Here is a 27,552-nt window from a genome sequence, read left to right on the forward strand (position 1 = left end):
TTCAGTTTCCGATACTAGTAATGAGGGAACATGTGCTCCTTTGGAAAGAAAAATTACTAATTTATTTACTTTGGGATCTCTCCATAGCAAATTGCATTCACAATCTATCAAATTTATACTTTATAATCATTAACTAAAGATAGTGCTGTTTCCAACACACTCCTTTGTCCAAAATTTTAACATTTCCAGATCTATGCCACCCATCTTTAGTAGGGCAAAGTCATAATATGTAATTCTTCTTTGGTGCTGATATTATTGTTTGGGTCTTTAAGTCTTATCTTCTTCCAATTGCAGGTGAACTTTCTGACCAAGCTAGTTGCTTTGAGACCTGGAAAAAATGTCCAAGATATGATAAAAAATGTAATGCAAGGAAAAGATGAAGGTGCAGACATCTCAGACGATGGTGAGGACGATGCTGTCAGACCATTATCAGGTGGCATTGCGGGAAGGGTGAGTTCCTATATAGTTTTTAAGTAAAATTTCAAACCCTTTGTCTTGGAAAGCATGCTTACATGAATATTGGCATTGTGGAAAACTGAAACTGCAAGTGTAATTTCCAGGCCAGTGTCACAGGTCGTAGACCACTTCCTGTGCGTCCCGGAATGTTCCTTGAAACTGTTTCCAAGGTATAAGGGATCATAAACTTTTAATTGCTGCTCTTTGGTCAAATATGGAGTGTATCATATATTAATATGTATTTTCTCAAAAAAAAAAAAAAAAAAAAAAATTCTAATGTTTCTATTTCATGTAACTGTTAGGTTCTGGGTGGTATCTATTCTGGAAATGTACCTGGCATTACAGCACAGCATCTGGAATGGGTAACCTGCCTTTGCTTTGGTCACTGTTTCATATTTCAGATTTCTTATAACATCTTAGTGAGAAAACAATCAAGAAACCTTGGCTTTTGGGCTTGGTCGTGTTTGTTGAGTTCAAGCCAAGCTTACCCAGCGGAAGAAATATGATTACTTCCTGAATTGGTTTGTGGATGTATCAAATTCCTATTCTTTTCTTCATGATTTTGAGAAAAATATTGAGAGTCTATCATCTGAATTTTATGTTTTAGTTTATTTGTTAAATTATTTGAAACGAATGCTTAGTGGATATACAGGCATACTGTGGTACACCATTAATGCAGGATGCCGACATTTGTCTGAGTCGCACACACGTTATACCTGATGTTGCCAACTCTATTTTTCCATTATTAGCCCATCTACAAACATGCTTCTACTTTCCACTAAAAGATAAAAATAAAAACAAATTTCCTCTAGTTTTCTCCTTAGATTTCTCTAAATTTTAGAAGGGCTTCTGTTAACTGATGACCAATTCACAAGAGCTGTTTTTCTTGTATGTAGGTTCATCAAAAGACCCTTCAAGTTCTCCAAGAAATGGCATTCTAGTTTTCTGGCAGATAACTTATATTCCGATGCAGTGCCAAGCCGTTTTTGCCAAGTTCAGGTGATGATTATAAATTTTCTCTTTGTGCCTGAATGTAGAGGCTTGTAGGCTGGGTTTTGTGTTGTAATGGCTTTAGATTCCTGAAATTTAGAAACTCTGGTATCATTTGTATATATACGAAAGCATAGAGAGAGTATTAAAAAAAACGTTCTTATTTCTGAGATCAGAAACATCATCCCTTTCACGTAAATCCTCTGGCTCCATTTGTTTCGACATGAAAGAGTTGGTAAAACAAATTTTACCATAAAATTAGAATTTATGCTGTTTGTTTTGTCCTTTGAAAAAATGTTCGTTAGAGAAATTTTTTATCAAATGCTATGCGTTTGGCAGAAAACACCATGACTGATTTTATGCCTAAAATGTGCATATAACAACCAGTGAATCATTAACTTTATTCCTCAATAAAATCGAAAGAAACAAAGTCGTGACTCGTGAGCATCCTCTCCAAGAGATAGTTTCCTATATCCAACACTGAGCTTGCTCGAACAAATTAAGCCATGAGCATCTGCAACAGGAGAAGCTCTTCTGAAAACTGTTCCTCTATTGGAGGTAAGAGTTTGGTTTTAGTCACCAAAACTGTTCTGCCTTCCCATCCCTCCATCATTCTGTTCGCATCTTCAGGCCCTAATTTTTTTTTCACGTCAGGGAGGGTGTTTCATACCCTCAGTCATTAATCAGAAGAGGGTAGGCTCTGGAGGTTTCCCCAAAGTTATCTGCACAACTCCTCCCTCTGTTTGTCGTTCGCCTGGATTCAGCGGTAGAAGGATTGACCAAGGTACGCTCTCAATTCTCAATCTCCATTTCCATCTCTCGTCTTCTGTTTTTCTCTTCTCCCTATTCCTTCTCTATTTTGTTGCTCTATTACGATATCGATGATGCATATGGTGGTGGTGGTTTTGGTTTTCTTGTTTCTATTTCGACTGATTGAAGTAGTAATAATGTGATTATATTTTGTAATATGTCTTGAAATTTGGATTGCCGGATATTAACTGAACATGTCTTCAGGATTTCGGATCATTTCTCTAAAGTTAGATGGGGTTTTCCAGCTTCCAAGTAGTTGACCCGCTTGATGTTTGACAGCCATTGTTAAATTAATGTTTAGAAGCTTAGCTTCTTTCTTGTTTCTTCTTAATGTCAGTTTATAACGTGAAAGAAATTCTAGCTTTAGTACATTAGGGATTTCTGACTTTTTCAAGGCACTTCCTGACCTAGTAGGCACATGGTTTTATCACACAATCAGGGACTCAGGTTTCTTCACTACTTGTTTTTGTTTTCGCCTTCTCGGTGGTTTCATTTTTTGTTTTATTGATTTTGATCTTAGTACTTAGTGATTCTTAATGAGTTGATGTGGCTTAATGTTGATTTTTTGATGCTTATGTTATATATGTTATATGTTAAGCATACTTTCGTGCTTAGCGGGGCTGTCAAGAATTCATTTGCTCCTTTCTCCTTTCTCCTTTCTCCTTTCATAAAAGTAGGTTGGGTTTGGGTGATGAATTGCCTTGGTGGTGGACGTAATACATGTAGGATGCTTTGGCTTGGCCGATCTATATTGATACGTCAGGTAGACAGCCGGTACCTTGTTATAGTTTATCGTAATAGGCCTGTGGCTGATCCATAGTGTTGCGTCAGGTAGACAACCGGCATTTTATTATACTCAGCCATAAACAGTCAATCTTTTTGCATTGATCCTTGTGCTCGTCCTTGCTTGGAACATCCATGTAGTTGAACTTGTTAAGTTGGGATAAGGCTTTGGTTGTTGTATGGTTTTAAGTATCGGTGCGTATCATGCCGTATCGGTAGGCATTGGCACGATACATACCCATACGCTACGGGAAATTTTGGGCCTCTTTTTGTGTATCGGCGTATCGTACGTATCGTATCGTGTCGTACCGTATCGATACCGATACGTACGATATTCTACGATACGAACTTTTGAAAATATGAAAATTCCCGAGAGTATCGGTACGTATCGAAGGTATCGTGCAGTATGGAGCCATATCGTACCGTATCGGTACGATACAGCTACTTAAGTGTGAATTTTTTGTTGTTATACGGTACGATACGGCTACTTAAGTGTGAATTTTTTGTTGTTTGAAACAAACACTTCACACTCTCACCAACAGTTTTCTATATTTTGCTTCTTTCTTCCCCTTTGATTCACACACCTTTTTGGAGACTCAAATGGTAGATTGAAAGAAATATTGTGGAAGTGAATGGTTCAAAGAAGGAGAGAAACATAGTCCAAGAAGAACCTTGAAGGCTTGAACTTGAAAGTTGAAACATTTGAATAGTAAGTTCTTGAATCTTTACTCACTTTTTTCAACTTTAACCTTATATTTTCAAGTTTTTTTTATAAATCTAAGGTTCATCATACTTAGAATCACATTTTATGCATCATTATTATATGAAATCATTGGATTTATAAGGATTTACAAACTTTTTTCAAGAGAAAATGAGGGTTTCAATTTTTTTCAAATTTCTTAGATCTACTCATGCTCAATGGTTAAAAATGTTTAGATTTTTTATATGTTATGTAAAAACAAGTGCTCTACAACTTCCATGGAAATTTTTGATTTTTCTCAAAAAAAATATATTTTTTAAAATTTTTTATTCCGAAATTAATTAAAAAAAAAAGAAAAATCCCCAATTTTTTTTTTTAGAAAATTTAGTTCATTCAACTCTTAAAAATAATGTCATAACTTATAATTACTAAATACATGATTTCAAATGAAACCCACATTTTTTCCCCAAAAAAGTGAGGGTTTCAAATTTTTTTTTTTTATTTCTTAGATCTACTCAAATATATTGGTCCACACTTTGTTGATTTTTTATATGTTCTTTAAAAACATTTAATCCACAACTTCTATAAAAAAAAATTAATTTTTCTACAATGAATGGGAGACCCACTACCATAAATATTTCGACCGGGGTAAATATTGTGCATATATTCGACAAGTGCAGAATATCATCGTAGTTGCTCCTATTGAAGAAGAAGGTCCTAGCCAAGGATTTGAACCACCACGACACTCTTCACGACACTCATCACAGTGGCAATAGCAATGAGGAAAGAAAAAACTGTAAGAAACTCAAACCTCATCATTTTGAACATTTTCAACTTAATATATTTGTCTATCAATACGTTACCCTCTACTTAAGTATTTATGCATTCTACATGTTATATATAGTTTTTTTTAACTGTTTTTTTATGCAAAAGTGTATAAAAATGTGTTCCCTATCCATTTATGTGCATATTTTTAGCGTATCTTAGCGTATCTCCGATACGATACGATACCCTTCGATACGTATCTTAATTTTGACTGACCGATACGGCGATCGATATCGATACTTTAATCCTTGGTTGTTGTTTTAGTACATTAGGGATTACATTGTGTGTGAAAAGTGCGAAGTTTAAATCATAAGAATGCTTTTCAAATCAAACTTCTCAAGATGGTTCAAACTAGGGGTGTAAGTTTGGCCCAAACCCACCTTGAGCTCAAACCCTGTCTAAATCAGTTATGAGGGTCAACCCGGCCCGGCCCGGCCCGGCCCGACCCCAACCCCAACCCTGACCAGGGTTGGGCTGGGCCTGGGTTGAGACCTAGGCCCAGCTTGGCCCAACCCGGCCCGATTTTGACCTTGATCTATTATTGTGTTTAGTAATAGTGTTCCCCTTCCCTTAGACCCACATCATATGTTGCACAAGTGTTACACAAGCTGTCTGTTACACAAGCCACATACTCTTACCTATTGAGCTAAGATGACTAAATGACCAAACTATTTCCCAACTAACATCATGTGTTACACAAGCCACATACATTTACCTATTGACCTAAGACGATCAAATGGTCAAACTATTTCCCCCCTGTTCTTTGCATAGGTTGTCTGTGTCTCCTGTCATGTATTGATATGAACTTTAGATACAATAAAAATCATGAAGAATTGGGCCAAATTTTGGCTTGTCCAGTTTCAGGTGATGCCAGGCCATTAAAAGGTCTATCTTATAACCAACTTGACAACCTTGCTTGCTGCAAATGGATTAGGGGGTGGAAAAGGGCTAGCCTAGTTTTGATGTCCCCCCCCCCCCCTCTCTGGTTTGGTAAGTATAGGCTTAACATTTGTGACCCTTTGTAGGAAAAAAAAAAATATAGGACCAGCCATGGTCAACCCGGCTCAACCTGAGCCCTGTAGGGTTGGGCCTGAGTGTGAACTCGATGGGGTTGCATTGGGGTTTTAAGAAACCTGGCCCTATTTGACCCCTAGTTCAGAATAAAGAGTTCATAGGGCCAATTTTTTTGTAAAAATAGGATTTGAAATGTGGTGATTGATGACCCAAAAAAATCAATTTTTTTTGGTTCTGTTATAGTCTTGGGATTAACCGAAGAAGATGATGCTTTTGGAAGTAGAGCTGGGTTAATAAAATCGAGAGATGTGTTTTATTCAGTGTGATTAATTGAAGAATATAGTTAAGGCCAAGCATGTTTTGTGGTGGAAATTTTTTAGCAATAGTGTATACATAGAATGAGTATAGCTGAGAGTATGAGGTTGAGAAGAACACATAGCAAGACTCAAAACAGTAGAAAAACTGTAAATGCATCTGCAGGAACATACAGGGAGCGGCAATAGTTGACAATAAGTGAAGTGACTTGCATTATTTGGTTATGTGCAATGTAAGATCAGTGGCTACACTACATCAGTGAGGAGTGATATCAAGCAAGTTGAAAGATTTAGAAGGACAAGGGGAGGGCCAATAGTGACTTGGGGCTGTAGGAATGAGATAATACATGACTGAGTGCCTAGAGTGGAGTGGCTGAGAGACACTAATGTAACTGACGCTTAGAGCCAGTATGACAGTAGCAGTTAATTAAACGATTCAAGATTGTTCAAGAAACTGGCCAAAGTGCCCACCCTACTCTAGGGGAAACATTCAATTCCTTGTCCATTAAGACAGAAAAAAGAGTACAAGTTCACCACATGACACTAGGTGATGGGGGTTTCAGAACCTATGCGTGAGTCTGCTGTGCTCTCCAATGGCTCTTCCTTATGTTGTGCTTGAGAACTACGAGCTATCTCTACATCATATAGAGAAACTCATTTCATTGCGCTGCGCATTCTCTACCTTTCTTAGAAGATCTTTAATGAAACTTATAATTCAATTTTATCTACATGTCAACGCAATCAACGGAACAGAAGACACAAGAGGAGAACAGAGTATTTCATTCCAGCTACGAGTGAGTTTGTATTTTTATTGAACTTAATCAACGTAGGTGATAGAAATCGAGAACTAAAATTCATTTAAGGTTGGGATGGGAAAACTAACATGACAGACAACTTGGAAGATATACATAATGTTTATTTTAGTTAAAATGTAACAGCCACAAGTGCAAGCATGAAGAAATGCATACCCACTAAGATAGAAAGTTGCTGGACTTCAGCACCTTAAAGAGAACCACCAATCTCAACCTTGACGGATGATTTGGTCATTTTAACTGTTAATCCCAGGGTGAGACCGCAAGTTGAACCTTTTTTTTTTTTAGCAATTTACATCCCGTCTATTGTACTTTGTTCTTATTACATCCTCCTCCACTGTGTTTTCAGAAATTACATAATCCTCCCCTGTGAGATGAAGCTGTTAGAGTGGTGTTAGTTTTGAATTGTAAAAAAAGATTTTAGCCTTTTCTAATTGAACCACAAATCAAATACCTATTTCACCCCTAGTGTTTCTTAAAACAATCTTTCCCAAAATTGAAAAGAGAAGATTTAGGGTAGTGATAACCTAAGTATTGTGAAAGAGGTAGTCACCATCTTCGACGAAGGTGAGGTAGTGATTAGGCGACAGCGAAGGCAACAACGACGAAGAAGGCAACAACGATGACGAAGAAGGATTTTGTTTTGGTAATGGGGTCTTGACGCTAGTAGTGGTTTTGATGTTCGAAGTTAACCAGTTAGCGTCAATTATGACTCGAACATTGTCGAAGTTCTGCGTTGGTAGCCTAAGTTTGCCGTTTGCCTTTCGCCAAAGAAGATAGGGATGCGGAGTAGATAGAGAAGGGGGCGGAGTGGGTTGAAGTGGGAAGTCTCCATGTATATCAGGATTGTGCGGTTGGAAGGGTGAAATAGTCTCTTACCAATAGGGGTGTCAATCTTGAGCCTGCACTGGTAGGCTTGACCGAGCCTGACTCGCTTAAGGCTCGACTGAACCGGCCCGTTTAATAAAATCTCGACACGTTTATTAAACGGACGTTTACGGTGTAGGTTATTAGCCCGTCGGGCACCTGACCGATCCGACTCGTTTAAGAGCCTGCTTGAACCGAGCCATTTAGCCTGACAGACCCGACCCCTTTAAAATTGCCTAAATACCTATTTTACCACTACTAATACAAAATAATAGTAAAGACTTTGTAATAAAAAATCTATGATAGATGATGTTGAACACGGTATTACATCCAACATTGTAATAAAATAAAATAGGGTATTTTGAGATGTTTTAATAGGGAGTGAATGAAGGGCAGACAATTCTTGTGGAGAACAATCACTACGGTGCTTGTCATAATCTCTTTTTTTTTTTTTAACCATGATCTCATATATGATTAAATGTTCAAATGGAAGATTTCTGGACATTTAATCCACTTAAAAAAATATTTTAGGGGGGGCCCGTTTAGAGCCCATTTATACTTAAGTAGGTCCGTAGCCCGTTTAAGGTAGCCTGATTAAAGCCCCACACTGACCGGCCCGATTACAAACCGTACCATGCCCCCTAAACCTAGGCCCGTTTAAGTAAACGGGCGTTCACGGTGCAAGGGTTTCACGCCGTTAGGCCCGGTTAGGTCTGATTGAGATCGGCTGGGCCCGATCGATTGACACCCCTACTTAACAGTATTGAAGTGTAAATTAGGTATTATCGAAATATTAGTCTAACTTAATAGTGTGATTATTTTAGTAAAAGCTAACATACTACATGGGAGGATTATGTAATTTCTGAAAACACATGGAAGAGGGATGTAATAAGAGAAAAGTACAAGAGAGGGCATGTAAATTTTTTTTTTAAACCGGCTTACAAAAGTTTCCCTAAAATAGGCATGTGTAGAAAGATAGGTGAACTAGAACACCTAATTGTGCCGCATAGAAGGGTGATTCAACCTTTATGTGTTGGGAAGGGACATGGATCGCCTTACGGTAGGGTCGACCATTTCAAAACTTAAAATTATAACAAAGAGGAAGATCATGGTTACCTTTATATTCACAGTTGCAATTCTCCACTTGATCTTAATCCTTCATAAAGTGTTCTTCCCACAGGGTAGCAACCATTCCCATCACTGTTTGCCACCACCACCATCATCATCTCACACTAACTAGGGTTTCACGAACCCTTGCCCGCACACACTCACACACTCACAATGGGAGCGAAGAGCTTCAAATCATGTGTGTGTCCTAGTGTCAAGTGCCCCTACTATCACCTGTATGATGTTACTCTTTTATTTCGTTTGCTCATCCATACATGTACATACAAGAAAGAATCCTCCCTACTACCATTGGGGGATGTTCGCGCGGGCTATGAAGCTGACGCCAGACGAGACACTGGATGCGTCTATACTACTAGAAATGCTGGATGACATAAAGGATGGGGGACACGGTATATATTTCATTGACGTATTAACACACATTAATGAAATGCGTGTGTGTGTAGTGAGTTAGGTTGACAAATGGCTAATCAAAATCCACAACCCCCTTAAACAATCCATGTTTGTTTAGAAGGGAGTAGGGGGTGGGAAAGACTGAAATATGGGTCCCACAGTACAGTGGGGTAGAAGACAGCAAAAGAAAGATGTGGTGAAACAACTATAGCATCCCACCCTACTAGGGGCTGGGAGAGGAGAGAGAGAAGAGAAAGAAAAGAAGAAAAGGAGGTGTGAGCAGAGATGAAGAGTGGTGGTTCGTAGCCAATGATCTTAGAAGGGTGGTTTGCAAGAGTACAAGGAGATGCACAAGGTGGACTGGATCGCCATCTTCTTTTGCAAAATTTTTTTTCTTTTTTTTTAGAAACCCATTTTGGATACAAGAGGTGGGAGAAGAAGAAGTCGTATCCCATGAACACAGCGGGGGAGAGAGAAGCGCATGGAGCCGTTGAACATTTCCGCCCGCAAAGTCTTTGGAAATGGGTGGGGTGAAGGCTACATCAGCAGACAGGGAAAACTCGTTTCCCAATGTTGTCTGGACACTTTCCAACACCCACTCAACCAAATGTTATGCTTTCAAGTCCGTATAATAATCCCAAGGGTGATATGGCTTCTTTTCTTTCTTTTTCATTCCAATCAATATCAATTTCCTAAAATCATGCTTTGTAAGATCTTATCCCATTATGACATGATTCTAGGAGATTTTGAATTCAAAATTCAAACGATCTCGTTATCCTCTTTATTATAATATTATTTGACATGAGATCACATCTCATATCATAAGATTCAAACCCAATGGAAATCCTCCCAAGAACAATGGCCAACTTAGTATATGCTACCAAAATGGGTGAATCTAAATCAGGAAGGGCTAGGATCCTATTGGGATTCTATCCACCATGCCATGTATTAGCTTAGTAGCACATTCAAAATTTGGTACTTACCAATACATACACGATAAGTGTACCAAAAAACCCTCAATTTTAGTAGAAAATTATGCATTAGTTCCTGTACTTTTCAATATCACTATATGACATGTATTAATTTACTTTCAAAACTCCAGTCTATCGAAAATGCAATCACAAAGATTTCATTATTTTGATTGGACCTTTAAAAGATTTCCAAAAATGTGTGTAAACTAAATAAATAGGCAAATTATTATTGTCATTAAGGTCTGTTATTTTTTCAAACGTCACAAGACATCTATTTTGCCACATGGATATGAAATGGCTATTTCGAACGGTGGAGATAGAGGACATGGTCTAAATTAGACATATGTCAAATTTTAGAGTCTAATTCAATCAAATATCATTTTTTGTATTGATTCACATCTCATGTATATATGCTTGGTGGTGCACTTTGTCTAAGGACGGATCCTTCTCAACTAAGTTAGCAACTCAATATCTCAAGACCACCACACTAACAAGCTTCAATGCATGCCCATACAGGTGTCGTTGCTCCTCTCCCTGCTCTCGATGGTGGCGATTTTTTTGGAGAATCAATATCCACCCCAAGTTTAAGCTTTTCTTCTGGAGGACGATAAATGAGGGCCTCTCTACAAAGGACATTTTATCTAAATGGGTGGATATTGACCCTCATTGTTATTTTTGCCACTCCCAGAAAGAGTCTGCCTTCCATATTCTGTTTGAATGTGATCTTGCAAGGAAGGTTTGGGCCTTAGGCACACTAGGCCTTAAACCAGATACACTACCTTGCAATTCAGTCAAAACTCTAGTATCATGTTGTTTTACATCAGGTCTAATCCCAAAAAGGGATCTGAAATGGTTTTTTTCTGTAATAATAATATGTTATTTCCTATGGAACCACAGAAATAAAACCCTGTTTTTAGAACAAAAACTTGATAAACCCGATATTCCAAGTATCATTCATCAACTTGAGTACTGGATAGCAACCAGTATCACACACAATTCGCTGGAGCCCCAGGTGATATCTATCCCTACTCAAATCACAAGCCCTACCCCACATGACATTAATCTTCTTATTGTCACTAATGTACATGACAACAAAACAAATATGTCAGTTTGTGCTATTATTTTCCTCTCTTAGAGCACTGAAATATTATGGGAATCTAACTATGTCTTGACAGGAAACTGTGGTGAAGCCGAGGCATTAGGCCTCTTGAAGGGGTTGGCATGGGCGAGATCTGGTTGATGGAAGGTGGACAACATCTGGAGCGACGCTATGGAGATCAGACTTTTTCTAGACAAGCAGTTTAAGAAATTAGTAGATTTATGGCCTAAAACTTTAATCATGGTATGTCATGAATTGGACTTCTATAGTATCCCACGTTCTGTAATATTAATAACCGTAACCTACTAGGACGACTTAAATCTATTGCATATAAGACTCCAATTACTAGGACTCCACTTATCAAATCAAGACAACATGTAATTAGCCTTCTATTATCTAATATATGTTTTTCTTTTAGCGGAAAAAAAAAAAAAAAAATCTCATGTATGCTTGTGCATGTGTACTTGTTTTCTAGACATAATTGTGCACCTTCCCAATTATGGGAGCCAATAGATGGCCAGTTTAGATTGAAAAAAACATAAAAATGTATAGTTCATATTTATATTGTGATTTTTGGAAACATTACCTTCTACCGTTACTTGGATAACTATACTAATAAATAATATTAATTTTCAAAACTTTGCAAATAGTTTTACCAAAATGCCACTAGATCCAAATTTATGCCCATCAAATATAGACATTATCTCTCTTCGATATTTTCCCAATTAGACTAGTGGATTCCATCTTGGGTATCTATTTTAAATATGGCTATTCACTGTGAATTTAGTACATTGATATATAGTCAGGAAGATATCAAACAATATGTAACAGAATTGATAAAGACCCCTCAATTGTACACTACCGATGAGAATTTCATTCCAAATAAATTGATAGCAAGACATGCATGATTCTCGTCTCATCCAATTAAATATACACACAATATGTACATTTGTAGTTGTGCCCTAGAATTTCCATATATAAGTACACACAACAGGGTGTTTATATTCATAGCTCTCTAAGAGCCTATATATATATATTTTTTTTGGGGTGGGGGGTTGGTAAATATAAAGTTATATAGCAATAGAAATTTGAGTTGGGCTCTTAAACGGTTGAAACTCAAAGATGAAAAAGATGAACCGCTTGCATTTGAGTAAACACACCGGTTTTTGGTAAAGCGTTGCAATATGAACCCTATTTCATTTTGGCGGGAATACATTTGGTAGCAGTTTATTCAGAATCACTACTAATTGAACTTCTTTTCATAAATTGGTTTCATTTCCACATGTGTGTGGGTGTTGGGTACACTAAGAGGTAGCGTTTTTTTCCCTTGATAATTTATGGCAACGTTTTATATTTTATTGCTGTTGTATGTTAGATCTATCACATACTCCGTAATGTTAAGTAGTTTCCACCACCAAATGTCATTATTTAGCGGCGGTAACTGTTTTACCGTGGTTAAAAGCTGTGCCTTAGAGTATGGATTTTGGGGATAGTATCAGTATCGGTATCTTTCGATACTGATCGAGATCCGATCGGCAGGTATCGGTCAGTTTTGCATTAATGGACTGTATTTTAAGAGATGGTCAGTGGAGCCCTTGTCCATTGGAAAGTGAGGAGCTTCGGCCGGTGTGGGATGCTTCCCAGATTGCAGTCATTTAAATTCAATGGAGTCCCATAGAGTGATACGGAGGGCTTGCCAATCAGGCCTCTTCTCCTCCAAGTCTGCATGAGACTTTTTTTTAGAGTTCTCTGATACAAATAGTGTAGGTTTAGAGGATGATCATAGTGAGCAACAGCAAGGAGCACAAGTTCAGCAAGAAGCCTCATGGGCAACATATAATACAGTGAATAGGAGAATAGTTAGGAGGGTACCAACTTGGGTAAATGACTACATCATGTTGATGTAAGAGGTGTACAACTGTCAATCTGTTAGATCTGTTATGTCAAGTTGTTACGTTTGTTAGGAGTGTTAGGATTGTACAAGTGGTGGTGTTTCCATATAAAAAGGGTAATTGTATTCACTCAACATAAGAAACGAATTACAAATTTTCTTTTTCTCTGTTCTTGGCTGGAATTCCAGATTTCTTCTCTGTTCTTGGCTGGGTTTTCCAAATTTTTCTCTTCTTCTCTGTTCTGTGCAGCTATTTCCCCCCCCCCCCCTTCCCTTAATATTGGTGCTTTCATTGTTGAATCGGAACTGCAACTGATGGTGGGAGGGACTCGATTGTCCAAGATAGATGATGCTATTAAGAATTTGCAATCATTTCAATCTGCTCAACTCCAAGATTCAACTAAATTCAAGAAAAGCACCGAAGCCAATTTTGCAGAGATCCGTAAGGCCCTATAGCAATTCATGTCTCATGTTGATGCTCGATTGGATTCCTTACAATCCATTAATGGTGCTTCTGCAACTGAAGGTGAAACACGACATGCGGGTTTGGTAATTCCAGCAACTCCTAATTAGTTTGTTATGGGTAGATCTATGAGGCTTGATGTACCAAGATTTGATGGGACAGATGTAGTTGGGTGGATTTTCAAAGCTACACAGTTCTTTGAGTACCATCAGACACCACAAGACCAAAGGATTCTCATCTCTTCTTTTCATATGGAGGGACCTGCACTTTCTTGGTTTCAATGGATGCATTCTAATTTGATTGTTTCGTTGCCTCAATTTTTACAAGCTCTCAAATTGAGATATGGTCCATCAATCTATGAAGATCCTAAAGGGAAATTGGCTAAATTGCGACAAGTGACTACGGTAGCAACATACCAGGCCCAATTTGAGGAAATATCAACTCAAATTCATGGCTTATCAAAGGATTTTCTCATTAGTTTCTTCATATCTGATCTGAAACCTGAGTTGAGAAAGGAATTATTAGTGGCTCAACCTTGTCCTTTGGTCCACGCTATGGCATTGGCTAAGCTTCAGGAGGACAAGTATAATGATTTAAAGCAGTGTTGGAGGCAACCTTGGAATAAGTACAGCAATACGGGCTCTCAATCTGTTCCACAAGGTACATCTCAGCAGGCTCATCAGGTACTTCCTTTCAATAAGCCTCTTTTACCAACCCCTATTAGTAAACCTCCAATTAAGAGATTGTCTCCAACAGAATTGTAGGAGAAAAGAGACAAGGGTCAGTGTTATTAATGTGATGAAAAATATTTTCCTGGTCATAAATGTAAAAATAAATGTTTCTTGTTGATTTTTAATGAGGATAGTGATATAACTGATGACTCTGAGGATGTTGTTTGTGAGGAGATCTTGCAAGATAATATGGATGTAGTCATTCCAAAGGTTAGCATACATGTGTTAGCTGGTCAGTTCAGTCCTAAAACTATAAGGCTCCAAGGTTGGTATGGAAAAAAGAGGTTAAAAGTACTCGTTGATTCAGGGAGTACTCATAATTTTATTCAAGAGAAAGTGGCCACTGGTGTGCAACTGCCTATTTTACCAACTAAGCCATTTAAGGTGTTTGTCAGAAATGGGCAATATTTGGCTTGTGATAAGAAGTCTGCTGCTGTGCCATTCTCTTTACAGGGTACAGAATTTGTCATTGAATTCTTTATTTTGCCAATTGCTGGGGCTGATGCTGTACTTGGTATTCAATGGCTTGAATTTTTAGGACCTATTTTGGCGAATTACAAAGAGTTAACAATGGAGTTCTCATGGTATGATAAACAGGTGAAGTTAGTGGGTGAATCATCTCTTAATGCAGATTCCTTGACACCTAAGCAACTTAAAAGGATGGCTATGAATGGTAGCATTGCTTCATTGTATCATCTACAAGCCCAACCCATTACAGAATCAGTTATAGATACCAACAAACTTCCATTAGAATTGGCTACAGTTCTGACAGAGTTTGATGAAATATTTCAATAGCCTAAAACTCTACCCCCTTCAAGAGAATTCGACCACCAAATTCATCTAGAGAATGGGACCAAACCCATTAATGTGAAACCATATAGATACCCACAATTTCAGAAAAATGAGATGGAGGTATTGGTTAAAGAAATGATGGATAATGGCATTATTCGGAATAGCCACAGCCCATTCTCTTCTCCAGTTCTTCTTGTGAAAAAGAAAGATGGTACATGGAGATTTTGTGTTGATTACAGGGCCCTAAATGCAGTGAATATCAAGGACAAGTTTCCAATTCCAACAATTGATGAATTGTTAGATGAATTGCAAGGAGCTTCAATAGTTTCGAAGCTGGATCTTCGAGCAAGTTACCATCAAATTAGAGTTAAAGAGAGTGATGTGCATAAAACAGCATTTAGGACACACCAAGGACATTATGAGTTCTTGGTGATGCCTTTCGGATTGACCAACGCTCCATCAACATTCCAGGCTGCTATGAACTCTATTTTTTGTCAATTTTTGAGGAAGTTTGTCATTGTGTTTTTTGATGACATATTGGTTTATAGCACTTGTCTTGCTAATCATGTTATTTATCTCCAACAAGTTTTACGGTGCCTTAAAGAGAATCAGATGTTTGCTAAACTTTCCAAATGCAGTTTTGGTAAGTCTTCTATTGATTACCTGGGACATGTGGTGTCAGCTCATGGGGTTGTGCCTGACAAAGATAAGATTGAAGCTATGCTCCTTTGGCCAGTACCTAAGGATTTGAAGAGCTTACGTGGTTTCTTAGGCCTCACAGGTTACTATAGAAGATTTGTAAGGAATTATGCATCAATTGCTGTTCCATTAACTGATCTCCTTAAAAGGGGTAGTTTCCGCTGGAATGATGATGCTGCAGCTGCATTTAATAGAATGAAAGTAGCTATGACTAGCTTACCAGTCCTGGCATTGCCTGATTTCAATGTTACTTTTGAACTAGAAACTGACGCATCAGGATTGGGGATTGGGGATTGGGGCTTTATTGATGCAATTGGGTCATCCTATAGCTTTTTGTAGCAAGAAGCTGAGTTGTCAAATGAGAGCTGCTTCTACTTATGTAAGGGAGTTATTTGCCATTATGCAAGCTGTTAAGAACTGATCACAAGAGCTTGAAGCATTTGATGGGGCAGGTCATTCAAACTCCTGAGCAACAATTTTATCTTACAAAATTGTTGGGATTTACTTATACTATCAGCTATAAACCTGGAAAAGAGAACAATGTAGCCAATGCATTGTCTAGATTACCAGAAGTGATGGATTCAGGTTCACAAATGTAGAAGAATTGACCACTTAGAAAGGAGAATTAAGAAGATAGTGAGCTGCAAGCATTGCATAAGGCCATTCAATAAGGTACTGTTCCTGATTTGAATTACGAAGTTAAAGATGGTCTGCTTTTTTTTAAGAAAAAATTGTGAATCTCTTCACAATCACCACTTAGGCAGGAGTTGTTCAAGTTGTATCATAATAGTTTGATGGGTGGACATGGAAGCATCAATGAGACGTTCATGGCAATTTTTGCTAATGTTGTTTGGCCTAGGATGAGGGTTGATATTACAGAATTTGTTGCAAGTTGTTTGATTTGTCAACAAGTCAAATATTCAGCTTCAAAACCAGCTGGTCTCCTACTGTCTCTCCCTATACCTGATCAAATATGGGAAGACATCTCTATGGATTTTGTCACAAACCTGCCTTGTTCTAAGGGTTACTCAGTTATAGTAGTGGTTGTTGATAGATTGACCAAAGCAGTACATTTTGGTCCTCTTCCATCAAAATTTAATGCTAGCTCAGTTGATTAATTGTTTGTGGATATGGTGGTAAAGCATCATGGATTTCCAAAATCTATAGTGAGTGATAGAGACCCAATATTCTTGAGCCAGTTTTGGAGACAATTGTTTAATCTCAGTGGCACTTCTTTGAAATTCAGTACTGCCTATCACCCTCAAACAGATGGCCAAACTGAGGTTGTTAATAGGAGTTTGGAAAAATATTTGAGGTGTTTTACTTCTGAGAATCCTCAAAATTGGGTGAAGTATTTGTCTTGGGCGGAGTACTGGTATAACTCTTCATATCATTCATCCACTAAAATGTCTCCATATCAAGCTGTTTATGGAAGACCCATACCCTCACTTCCTTTGTATGCGGGTGATTCTTCTTTGGATTCTATGGATAGTATGCTCACTGATAGAAGGACTTTATTGTAGCAGCTCAAAAGAGAATCTGATTCAAGTTCAGCAATGAGTGAAGAATTTTGCAGACAAATATAGAAGAGACATTGTGTTTCAGGCAGGGGATTGGGTATTACTTAAATTGTAGCCCTATAAGCAACAATCTCTAGTTGCTAGACATTGTCGTAAATTGAGTAAAAGGTTTTATGGGCCTTACATCTTGGAAAAGGTTGGAATGGCTGCTTACAAATTGCAGTTACCTGAGTATTCAAAATTGCATCCTGTGTTCCATGTATCCCAACTGATTGCGTACAAAGGGGATCCTGCAGGTGCTACTTTTCCATTACCTGCTATTACTTCTACTAGTCATCCTATCATTTTGCCCTTGGCCATTCTGGGGCAAAGAACTGTGTGGATCCGAGACAAATGGATCCCTCAAGTATTAGTTCAATGGCAAGGCCTCCCACTTGAAGATACTTCTTGGGAGAACAAGGAAGAATTTTTAGTTGCTAATCCTACACTGAACCTTGAGGACAAGGTTCCCTTTCAAGAGGGGTCTCTGATACAAATAATGTAGATTTAGAGGATGATCAAAGTGAGCAACAGCAAGGAGCACAAATTCAGCAAGAAGCCTCGTGGGCAACAGATAATACAGTGAGTAGGAGAAGAGTTAGGAGGGTACCAGCTTGGGTAAATGACTACATCATGTTGATGTAAGAGGTGTACAACTGTCAATCTGTTAGATCTGTTATGTCAATTTGTTAGGTTTGTTAGGAGTGTTAGGATTGTACAAGTGGTGGTGTTTCCATATAAAAAGGGAAATTGTATTCACTCAACATAAGAAACAAATTACAAATTCTTTTTCTCTGTTCTTGGCTGGAATTCCAGATTTCTTCACTGTTCTGTGTAGCTATTCCCCTCCCCTTCCCTTAACATTCTCCCAAAGTGAGGTGGACATCAGTGGTGTAGTTTATTAGCTATGCTTATTGAAGACACAATTAGAGTCGTTGGAGATGCAGTTGGAGATAAGACTGAAAATGTCAATCTTTATCCTCCCATATTAGGTCGTTACCTTATGTATGAAATATTAGTTCCTCCCTTATTAGTTCTTCACCTTATGTATACAACCCCTATAATTCGTTTCCGTTTTTGAAACGATTCTTGTATAATTTGATTATTTGGGAATCAACCCACACACTTGTAAATAAATATACTGATAGAGAAGAGATATGACAATTCCACTTAAACACTTTCATTACATGGTATTAGTCTAGGTCAATCTTTCAGACCTCCTCTCATTTATTAATTTCATCTTCTCTATGGCTGACTCTCTTGTCACTATAGGTCCTACGCTCGTTGCCGTCTCTGACACTACCGCTTCGGTTATTTCCCTCCCACTTGATGATTCTTCTCCGTTTCTTATGCATCATTTGGACAATCCTGGCGCTATACTTATCACTCAGCCTCTGCACGATGACAACTATCCCACTTGGAGACGTGCTATGCGAATGGCTCTTGAGGCCAAACACAAGCTTAGTTTTATTGACGACTCCTTGCCCAAACCAGCCATTGGGGCTCCTTCTTTATAACAATGGACACGCTGCAACAACATGGTGTAGGATTTATTTCTTAATATGTCCCAATTGACCATTGATTGGGTTCTATTATGGTAACCCGATATTTGATTTGATTGCCAATTAGTTTGGATTCTATTAAGGATACCCACCATATTAGTTTGGTTGCAAATAGGGAAGATTCCTCTCTAATTGATTGGCCTACCTTAATGGGAGATAGGCATTGTGTTATTAAAGGAGACTAGGTCCCCCCTTATATGGTTACGTACTGATCTCACCCATTAGAGAAGTACATTGAGAAAATACTAAGGGGAGAAACCTACCTCCAAGAACAAGAAGAATGTTGCTCATTCATGCAAGGACGGCATCAATGGCTACATCTAGCTCCGCTGAAAATAACACGCCATCGACGGTGAACGATATGTCATTTCCACTCTTTCAGATTGAACTGGTTCATAGTGTATTGGCAAGATCCTTATTATGATTAATGAATTGTTATGTTATAAATTTCATCAGTGGTGGCAAAGCTTGGGTTTGCCAATAGGTTATGGATTGTTTTAAAATTAAGATCAACCATAAAAGTATTTTTTTATTTGAATAATTTTTTGAATAATTTATTATTAGGTAAATGCCATTAAAGATGCTGAAATCAACCATGTCATAAGTTGAAATCAACCATTAAAGAGACTGTAATAATTGGTTAAAGTTCTATTCATATGATTTGTTCAGATTGAGATGGAGACTTTTCCATCATAATGCATATTTGGTTGGATTTTCTAAATTCTTTTAATGATATAAATATTGAGCTTTTCTTCTTTTATTTTATAGTGATGGACTGAGTTTTTTTTTTTTTTTTTTTAAAGTGATTCGGATATAGGCTTTAGCCAATGTAATGTTTAATTCAAATCAAAATGACTTAAACCCATTACTGCACCCTATTAAGCTCAATAGCCCATTAAGGGGCTTATTTGATCCAAAATCAAATCAATTGAACCAAATCAAACCAAATCAATTTGTTGAATCAAAACTGATTGGACCAAATCTGTTTGGGCCGATCCGAGTTGGGTCGACCTGAACCTGACCCATTGACCTGGATTCTTGACATGGCAAGTCGGTCGGTGACATGTCGGAATCCGACCACCGTCGGTCAACTTTTCGACGTTGACAGGAATATTCCGACAAGATTCTATTTTGTTAAAAAAAAAACTTGTATAAAATGAAATAGAAATCAGTTTATAAATTTGTTTGTTTTGATTTATATCTATTTCTGTTTCTGTTCTGGAATAGTATTCTATTTCTGTTTCTGTTCTGGAATAATTTTTTTTTTTCTGTTCTTTATGTCATAATTTTTTTTTAAACATGTGTTTTATTTATTTTTGTTCTATTTATGGTAATATATGTTTTTTATTTCTATTTATGAAAATAAACATGTTTATGTGATGAAACTTTAAGTAATAAGAAAACACATATTAGGGACATAAACTTAACCTTTTAGTGACGGAATTATTTATATAATAAAATCATTTAATAACTGCTTCCCTGTGATTTTGTATTCATTTAGAATCTAATTTTGATTCCGTCTTTCCCTATGTTTGCTGTTATAGAAAAAAATTTAAGATAACATATTGATGATCCTAGTTGTATTAAAATTTGAGATAATTAAATTAATAGTTTAATGATGTCATAAATGATTAAATGTTGAAATTTTAGCGATAAAACTAAGAAAACTAGTGATTCAATTACCGTCAAAGCTGACCAATCATGAAAATTCAAGGGATTGAACTAAAAATAACTGTATCTGAACCTAATTAAATAAATGACATCATAAAACCATATTTTAAGATATTAATGACATTCACATGGCTGAGAAGAGTGAGACTATCCAAAGACACACACTTCTCTCAATTGTGTTAAATTTAACTGTTAGCCTTAAATATAAATGAAATTTTATCCCATAATTATTGTAATTAGTTTAGGGTATTAGGTCATGCAATTAGGTTGAACGGGAGTATCCAAAGGTACATGTTTTATCATGGTTGTGATGGCCACAACTGTTAACCCTAAACATAATTGTGATACTATCAAATTAAAGACAATTTTTTTAGGACATCATGATAAATCATTAGTCTAACAGTTGGGTCAAGATGGGAGTGTCTAAAGGCACACATCTTTGCTTGACTGTTTGAATAGATTTCTAGTCTTAACGGTGACTTCCAACACATGTTGAGTGAACCACTAGGATATTACTTTCTTGATCCCAAAGGATAGATTGTACTAATGTAATAGGTTTCTCTTTCGAGAATTATAATTCTAGCATTATTGAAACTCAAAGTTTTATTGATATGTAAGCATGTATTTATGTTTTCTTTCAGAAGGACCATCACCTATGGCTATCCCTAATTCCTTCCCCATCCTTACTAGCTCAAACTTCTCGGATTGGCATGAGAAGTTGATATACTATCTGACTGCTATCAATCATGACTATTGTTTGCGCACTAAGAAACCAACTGATCTCACTGATAAGAGTGCTGCAGATGAGATCAGTCTTCATGAGAAGTGGACCCGATCAAACCAGTTGTGCCTTTTGTTTATCAAGAAAATAATTGGAAATATTATTAAAGGATCGATCCTTGACTCTACTGATGCAAAGACATATCTGGTGTCTATTAAAAAGCGGTTCTCTACCGTAGACAAGTCTTTTGCAGGCACACTCATGGCCAAATTAGTGAACATGAAATATAATGGCAGCAACGGCTTAGTTGATCACATTTGTGAAATGGAAAATTTATTTGCACAACTGGCAAAGATGGACCAAATACTGAATGAACCTTTCCTAATTGGGTTGGTCATTCATTCTCTTCTTCAGAAGTTTAAACCATTTAAGATCCACTACAACACAAATAATGATAAATGGAATCTGAATGAGCTTCAAAGCAAGTGCGTTCAAGAGGAACAGAGATTGAAATAGGTAGGAGGACAAATTGCTAACATAGTTTCACATAAACGTAAGAAGGAAAAGAACTATAAAGCTGCACCAAAAAAGCAGACATCCAATCCACCTATTGACAATAAGAATTATGGCAAAGTGAAATGCTTCTTCTGTAAGAAGGAGGGACAACTTCGTAAGGACTGTCAAAAGAGTCGAGCCTGGTTCGAAAAGAAAGGTAATAATTCTATCCTAGTTTGTTTTCAAACCAATCTCATTGACATTCCTTGTAATACATGGTGGATTGATTCTGGTGCAACTGTGCATATATCGAATTATATGCAAGGATTCCTTTCAATTAGGAGTCCAAGCCCCAGTGAGAGTATCGTCTACATAGGGAACCAGATGGAGTCTAAAGTTCGAGCAATCAGTACTTGCAGACTCATAATGGATGCCGAATACTAGCTGGACTTATTGGACACTCTCTATGTCCCCTCTATTTCTAGAAATCTTGTTTTTTTTTTTTTTTATCAAAACTTGATTCTGAGGGTTATGACTTTATGTTTGGGAATAATGTTTTTAAAGTTTATAAAGACAATAATCTAGTATTTACTAGATATTTATGTGATGGTCTTTATAAATTTAGTTTAGATTTCAATTTTGAAAATTCTTTGCTTACCCTTTATGTGAATGTTGGAACTAAATGTAAATCTAATAATAATATTTCCTTAACCTTGTGGCATAGACGTCTAGGTCATATTTCTAGACCTAGGATGGAGAAGTTAGTGAAGGAAGGTGTATTGCCTATTTTGGACTTCACTGACTTTGGTACTTGTATAGATTGCATAAAAGGTAAGCAATCTAGGATAAATAAAGTTGCTGCCACAAGGAGTGATGCACTGTTAAGATTAATTCATACAGATATTTGTGGACCATTTGACCCCTGCATTACTGGTGAGACGTATTTCATCACTTTTATTGATGATTACTCATGGTATTGTTACATCTACTTGTTGATGGAAAAGTCTGAAAGCATAAATGTCTTTGAGACATTTTGTGCTGAAGTTGAAAACAAGTTGGACAGAAAGATCAAGACTCTGAGATCAGATAGAGGGGGTGAGTATTACGGTAGACGTACAGACCTAGGGCAAGTTGAGGGACCAGTTGCCCGTTTCATCAAATCGAATGGTATCACTCCCCAGTATACACTTCATAGTACACCTGAACAAAATGGAGTTGCAGAAAGGTGTAATCGTACCTATAAGGATATGATTCGTAGTATGATAAGCAACTAATCACTGTCTGAGTTTATGTGGGGTGAAGCTTTGAAAACAACTATGTATATCTTGAATCGGGTTCCCAGTAAGTCAGTTCCTAAAACTCCTTATTAGTTATGGACGGGAAAGATACCCAATTTGAGACACTTACATGTATGGGGCTATTCAGTTGAAGCCAGATTGTATAATCCACATGAAAGAAAACTCAACCCTAGGACCATTAGCTGCTACTTTATTGGATACTACCAATGGTCAAGGGGATTCAAGTTCTATGTGCCGAAGCATAGTACTAGGTTTGTGAAAACTTCAACTGCTAGATTCTTAGAGGATGGTGACATTAGTGGGAGTGTCGAACCACATAATGTGATATTTGAGGAGCTCCGAGTTTCACTTCCATCTCCTGTACATTATGATGACATTGTTATTCCACACATTACCACTGGTAATGATCTTGTGGAACAACAAACTACAGAGGATGTACCACTCCATGAGGACGTTGTCACTGAGAACAATGTGGATTTACTTCCACCTCAGCCAAAAGTACATGGTAGACCTCAGAGAGTGAGGAGGTCTGCTATTTCGGATGATTATATAGTGTATCCCCAAGAGTCTAAATTTGATATTGGAATCAAGTATGACCCCTTAAATTTTTCACAAGCTATGAATGATAACGATTCTAATAAATGGGTAGATGCCATGAAAGACGAGATGAAATCTATGAGTGACAATAAAGTTTGGGAGCTCGTTGAACTACCTTCGGGATCGAAAGTGATTGATTGTAAATGGGTATTTAAGACCAAGCGTGACTCGAAGGGTAAAGTTGAACGGCATAAATCCAGATTAGTCACGAAAGGTTTCACTCAGATGGAAGGCATTGACTACCATGAGACCTTTTCTCCTATTTCTAAGAAGGACTCACTTAGGATCATTTTAACATTGGTAGCTCATTATAATTTGGAGCTTCACCAGATGGATGTGAAGACAGCATTCTTGAACGGGGATATAGAAGAAGAAGTCTACATGAATCAATCAGAAGGATTTAGTGTATAAGGATAGGAAAGTCTAGTGTGCAAATTAAAGAAATCAATCTATAGACTTAAACAAGCTTCTAGACAGTGGTATTTAAAGTTCAACCACATCATTATGTCTTTCGGATTTGTAGAGAATACTTTTGACAAGTGTATATATCTAAAAGTCAGTGGGAGTAAGTTTATATTCCTGGTCCTGTATGTCAATGATATTTTACTTGTCAGCAATGATCTTGGTTCGTTAAAGGATACGAAAACATTTCTCTTTGAGAACTTTGAAATGAAGGACATGGGCTTGGCATCTTTTATTATTGGCATCGAGATATTTTGAGATAGATCTTGCCGGCTGCTTGGGCTATCACAGAGAGCCTACATTGATAAAGTTCTTAAGAGATATGGTATGAAGACTTGCAGATCTAGTGTTGCTCCCGTGATTAAGGGTGATAAGTTTAGTTTGCGCCAGTGTTCGCAGCATGATTTGGACCGAGAACAGATAAAAGATATTCCCTATTCTTCCGCTGTGGGAAGTCTTATGTATGCCATGACTTGTACTAGTCCAAATATTAGCTTTGGAGTTAGGATGCTAGGCAGATACATCACTAAACTTGGTATGGATCACTAGGTGGCTGCCAAGAAGGCGATGCGTTATTTACAGGGAACGAAAGACTACATATTTACTTATAGAGCAACTGAGCAGTTGGAAGTGATTGGTTATTCAGACTCTGATTATGCCGGTTGCCTTGATAGCAGAAAGTTTACATCTAGTTTTGTCTTTCTACTTGCTGGTGGGGTAATTTCTTGGGAGTCCAAGAAATAGATTTGTGTCTCCACTTCTACCATGGAAGCGGAGTTCATGGCATGCTCTGAGGCCACATCAATGGTGATTTGGTTACGGAATTATATCTCTGGGCTTTGGGTTGTCGACTCCATCATGAAGTCGCTGAGACTTTAATGTGACAACGTCGCTGCTGTGTACTACTCCAAGAATGACAAGCATTCTAGTAGAGCTAAGCATATTGAAGTGAAGTACAACTTTATGAAGGAAGCTGTTCAGGAACAGAAGGTGTCTGTATCTTATATAAAGACAAGTCTAATGATTGTAGATCTGTTGACCAAGGTAATGGCGCCTAAGCTCTTTGTAGATCTTATATCTAATATGGGTCTTACTAGAGTTTGATGTATTGGTCACGTTTTATTATAGTCACCCTCTATTATTTGTTATGTTCATATTTATGGATGTTCCTGATCATTTCTCATTTCTATCTTTGTGTATACAATTATTGTGATATGAATGAGACATTATTGTTTGGACCATTTATTATTTGTTTCCCTACTTAAGAACCAGTTGGGGTCGGATTATTGATACTGTGATTGTAGAAGGGAGTGTGTCGACTGATAAATGATACATAATCGCCATAGTTCTTATCAATAGTTTCATTCATTCAAGGTATTATTGAATGCAATCAAGGATGGAGTGTTTTGTTAAAGTGGCCACATTGAGTTGTTTTCTAAAATTGTTAGAATCCAAGAATTGTCGTTTTAACAAACAAATCTTTCAACTTGTTTTTCAAAAATAAAACTTGGGTTGTTGTGAACCAGTCAAATGGTCCAAGTGGGAGATTGTAGGATTTATTTCCTAATATGTCCCAATTAACCATTGATTGGGTTCCATTATGGAAACCCAATATTTAATTTGATTGCCAATTAGCTTGGATTCTATTAAGGATACCCACCATATTAGTTTGGTTGTAAATAAGGAAGATTACTCTCTAATTGATTGGCCTACTTTAATATGAGATGGGCATTGTGTTATTAAAAGAGACTAGGTCCCCCATGTATGGTTATGTACTAATCTCACCTATTAGAGAAGTGCATTGGAAAAATAGTAAGGGAAGAAACCTACCTTCAAGAACAAGAAGAAAGTTCCTCATTCATGCAAGGATGACATCAATGGCTACATCAAGCTCTGCCGGAAACAATACACCATCGACGGTGAACCGTATGCCGTTTCCCTTCTTTCAGATTGAAATGGTTTATAGTGTATTGGCAAGATCCTTATTATGATTTAGGAATTATTATGTTATAAATTTCATCACATGGTCGTTTTTTGGCTTGTCAATGCTCTTTCCACCAATAATTCTAACAACATTATTTATGCTTCTTTTTCTCACGAGGTTTGGGTCGATCTTCATGATCGTTTCTCTCAAAAGAATGCTACTCGGATTTTTGAAATCCGACGTACCATCTCCCATCAATGCCCATGTACAATCTCTTTGGATTCCTACTATACCATTCTCAAAGGACTTTGACTTTTTATAACTTGTTACTACCATGTACTTGTGTTGTCATCTCCAAACACACAGATCTTCTCCCACAAGTCGGTTGTTTGAATTTTTTATTGGTCTCAATGACTCTTATTTTTTCATTTGGAGTCAGTTTCTCTTAATGGAATCACTGCCCAACGTCAATCATGCTTATTCTCTTTTATTGCAAGAGAAACATCATCGCTCTCTCTAATAGCTTCCTACTCCAACATTGACTCAATCCGCTCTTACCGCTACAACCCCTCTTACAAGTTTTAAATCGGATAAGAAGTTTCTAAACCATTGTGATTTTTGTAGTATGGATGGTCACTTTGCTTTCCGTTGTTTCAAGAAGAATGCCTGGTTATCCTCCCAATCGCACCACTAGGAAAATAGATTCATCGCCCTCCATTCCTGACACAGATTCCGCACCATCATTCACTTTTGAGCAATATAAATAGTTGTTGAAGCTGATTCAATCGGATAATCTCACTCCTTTGAAAAGTGTGCAGATAATTCCCCTTCCCCATGGGTTATTGATTCGGGTGCCAATTTTCATATGGCTTCCAATATTCATTTTTTTATCCAAATATTGTTGTTCCTCATACTTCTCCAATTCAGTTGCCATTGGTAGTACTTCTCACGTTTCCCATTTAGGCACCTGCAAACTCACCTCTTCCTTATCCCTCAAAGATGTTTTATGTATTCTTTCTTTTTGTTTTAATTTATTATTTGTTAGTGCACTACTCAAGCTCTCCATTGCTCATTCATATTTTGTCCTCATCGTTGTGTCTTTCAGGGCCTATGAATGAAGAGGAAGATTGGGTAAGGTAAAGAGCATGGTGGCATGTACTACTTGGAATTGGCTCCTTCCATCGTTGCTGCTTTGTCCATCCACCCTGCCACGGTTGATGTTTGGCATTGGCACTTGGGTTATCAATCCCCCACCATTACAAGTTTTTTTGTCTCATATTAATTCTTGCATTTCAATTGGTACTAAATGTGTTTGAATTGTTTGCCCTTTGGGAAAACAATGCCATTTGCCTTTTCCTTCTAATTCCATATCTACTTCTTGTTTTGATTTAATATATAATGATTTCTGGGGTCATTAGTTATCCCTTCTATTTGTAATGCTAGATATTTCTTGATAATTGTTGATAATTTTTCTCATGAACTTTAAATCTGGCACTTGGTTTCATATACATGAATTTTTTGCAATGGT

General features: G+C 37.3%; 2 protein-coding genes across 11 annotated transcripts; both read left to right on the plus strand.

The window, feature by feature from the left end:
- Nucleotides 1–100: 100 nt before the first annotated feature.
- On the plus strand, nt 101–12,396 carry LOC122064097. 7 transcript variants are annotated; one of them, XR_006135581.1, is made up of 7 exons: nt 101–450; nt 561–626; nt 759–818; nt 1,353–1,455; nt 1,834–2,004; nt 2,101–2,230; nt 11,236–12,185. XR_006135581.1 is itself a non-coding variant. In XM_042627811.1 (5 exons), the coding sequence occupies exons 1-5, from the start codon at nt 377–379 to the stop codon at nt 10,646–10,648; spliced, it is 375 nt and encodes a 124-aa protein (XP_042483745.1). In that variant the 5' UTR covers nt 151–376; the 3' UTR covers nt 10,649–11,021. The 7 variants fall into 7 exon arrangements, 3 of the variants coding, with proteins under 3 accessions (XP_042483745.1, XP_042483746.1, XP_042483748.1); XR_006135580.1 differs by lacking the exon at nt 11,236–12,185 and adding an exon at nt 10,577–11,021 and having other exon boundaries at nt 103–450; XR_006135578.1 differs by lacking the exon at nt 11,236–12,185 and adding an exon at nt 10,577–11,021 and having other exon boundaries at nt 157–450; nt 1,834–2,230.
- A 388-nt stretch (nt 12,397–12,784) lies between these two features.
- On the plus strand, nt 12,785–27,504 carry LOC122064089. Of its 4 annotated transcripts, none has more exons than XM_042627795.1 (2): nt 12,785–14,196; nt 18,567–19,303. In XM_042627795.1, the coding sequence occupies exons 1-2, from the start codon at nt 13,630–13,632 to the stop codon at nt 18,867–18,869; spliced, it is 870 nt and encodes a 289-aa protein (XP_042483729.1). In that variant the 5' UTR covers nt 12,785–13,629; the 3' UTR covers nt 18,870–19,303. The 4 variants fall into 4 exon arrangements, with proteins under 4 accessions (XP_042483729.1, XP_042483730.1, XP_042483731.1 ...); XM_042627796.1 differs by having other exon boundaries at nt 12,787–14,173; XM_042627797.1 differs by lacking the exon at nt 18,567–19,303 and adding an exon at nt 27,130–27,504 and having other exon boundaries at nt 13,185–14,173.
- Nucleotides 27,505–27,552: the final 48 nt, after the last annotated feature.

The sequence above is a fragment of the Macadamia integrifolia genome, unplaced genomic scaffold (assembly GCF_013358625.1).
Source record: "Macadamia integrifolia cultivar HAES 741 unplaced genomic scaffold, SCU_Mint_v3 scaffold1517, whole genome shotgun sequence".
Lineage (NCBI taxonomy): Eukaryota > Viridiplantae > Streptophyta > Magnoliopsida > Proteales > Proteaceae > Macadamia > Macadamia integrifolia.

Excerpts from the sequence above, each read along its gene's own strand:
- LOC122064097 (XM_042627814.1), top strand. Across the intron at positions 1,456-10,576 it reads GCCGTTTTTGCCAAGTTCAG|GTGTCGTTGCTCCTCTCCCT; the intron begins GTGATGATTATA and ends ATGCCCATACAG.
- LOC122064089 (XM_042627795.1), top strand. The coding sequence starts at position 13,630 with ATGGGTAGATCTATGAGGCTTGATGTACCAAGATTTGATGGGACAGAT. Across the intron at positions 14,197-18,566 it reads CATCTCAGCAGGCTCATCAG|GTCCTACGCTCGTTGCCGTC; the intron begins GTACTTCCTTTC and ends TTGTCACTATAG.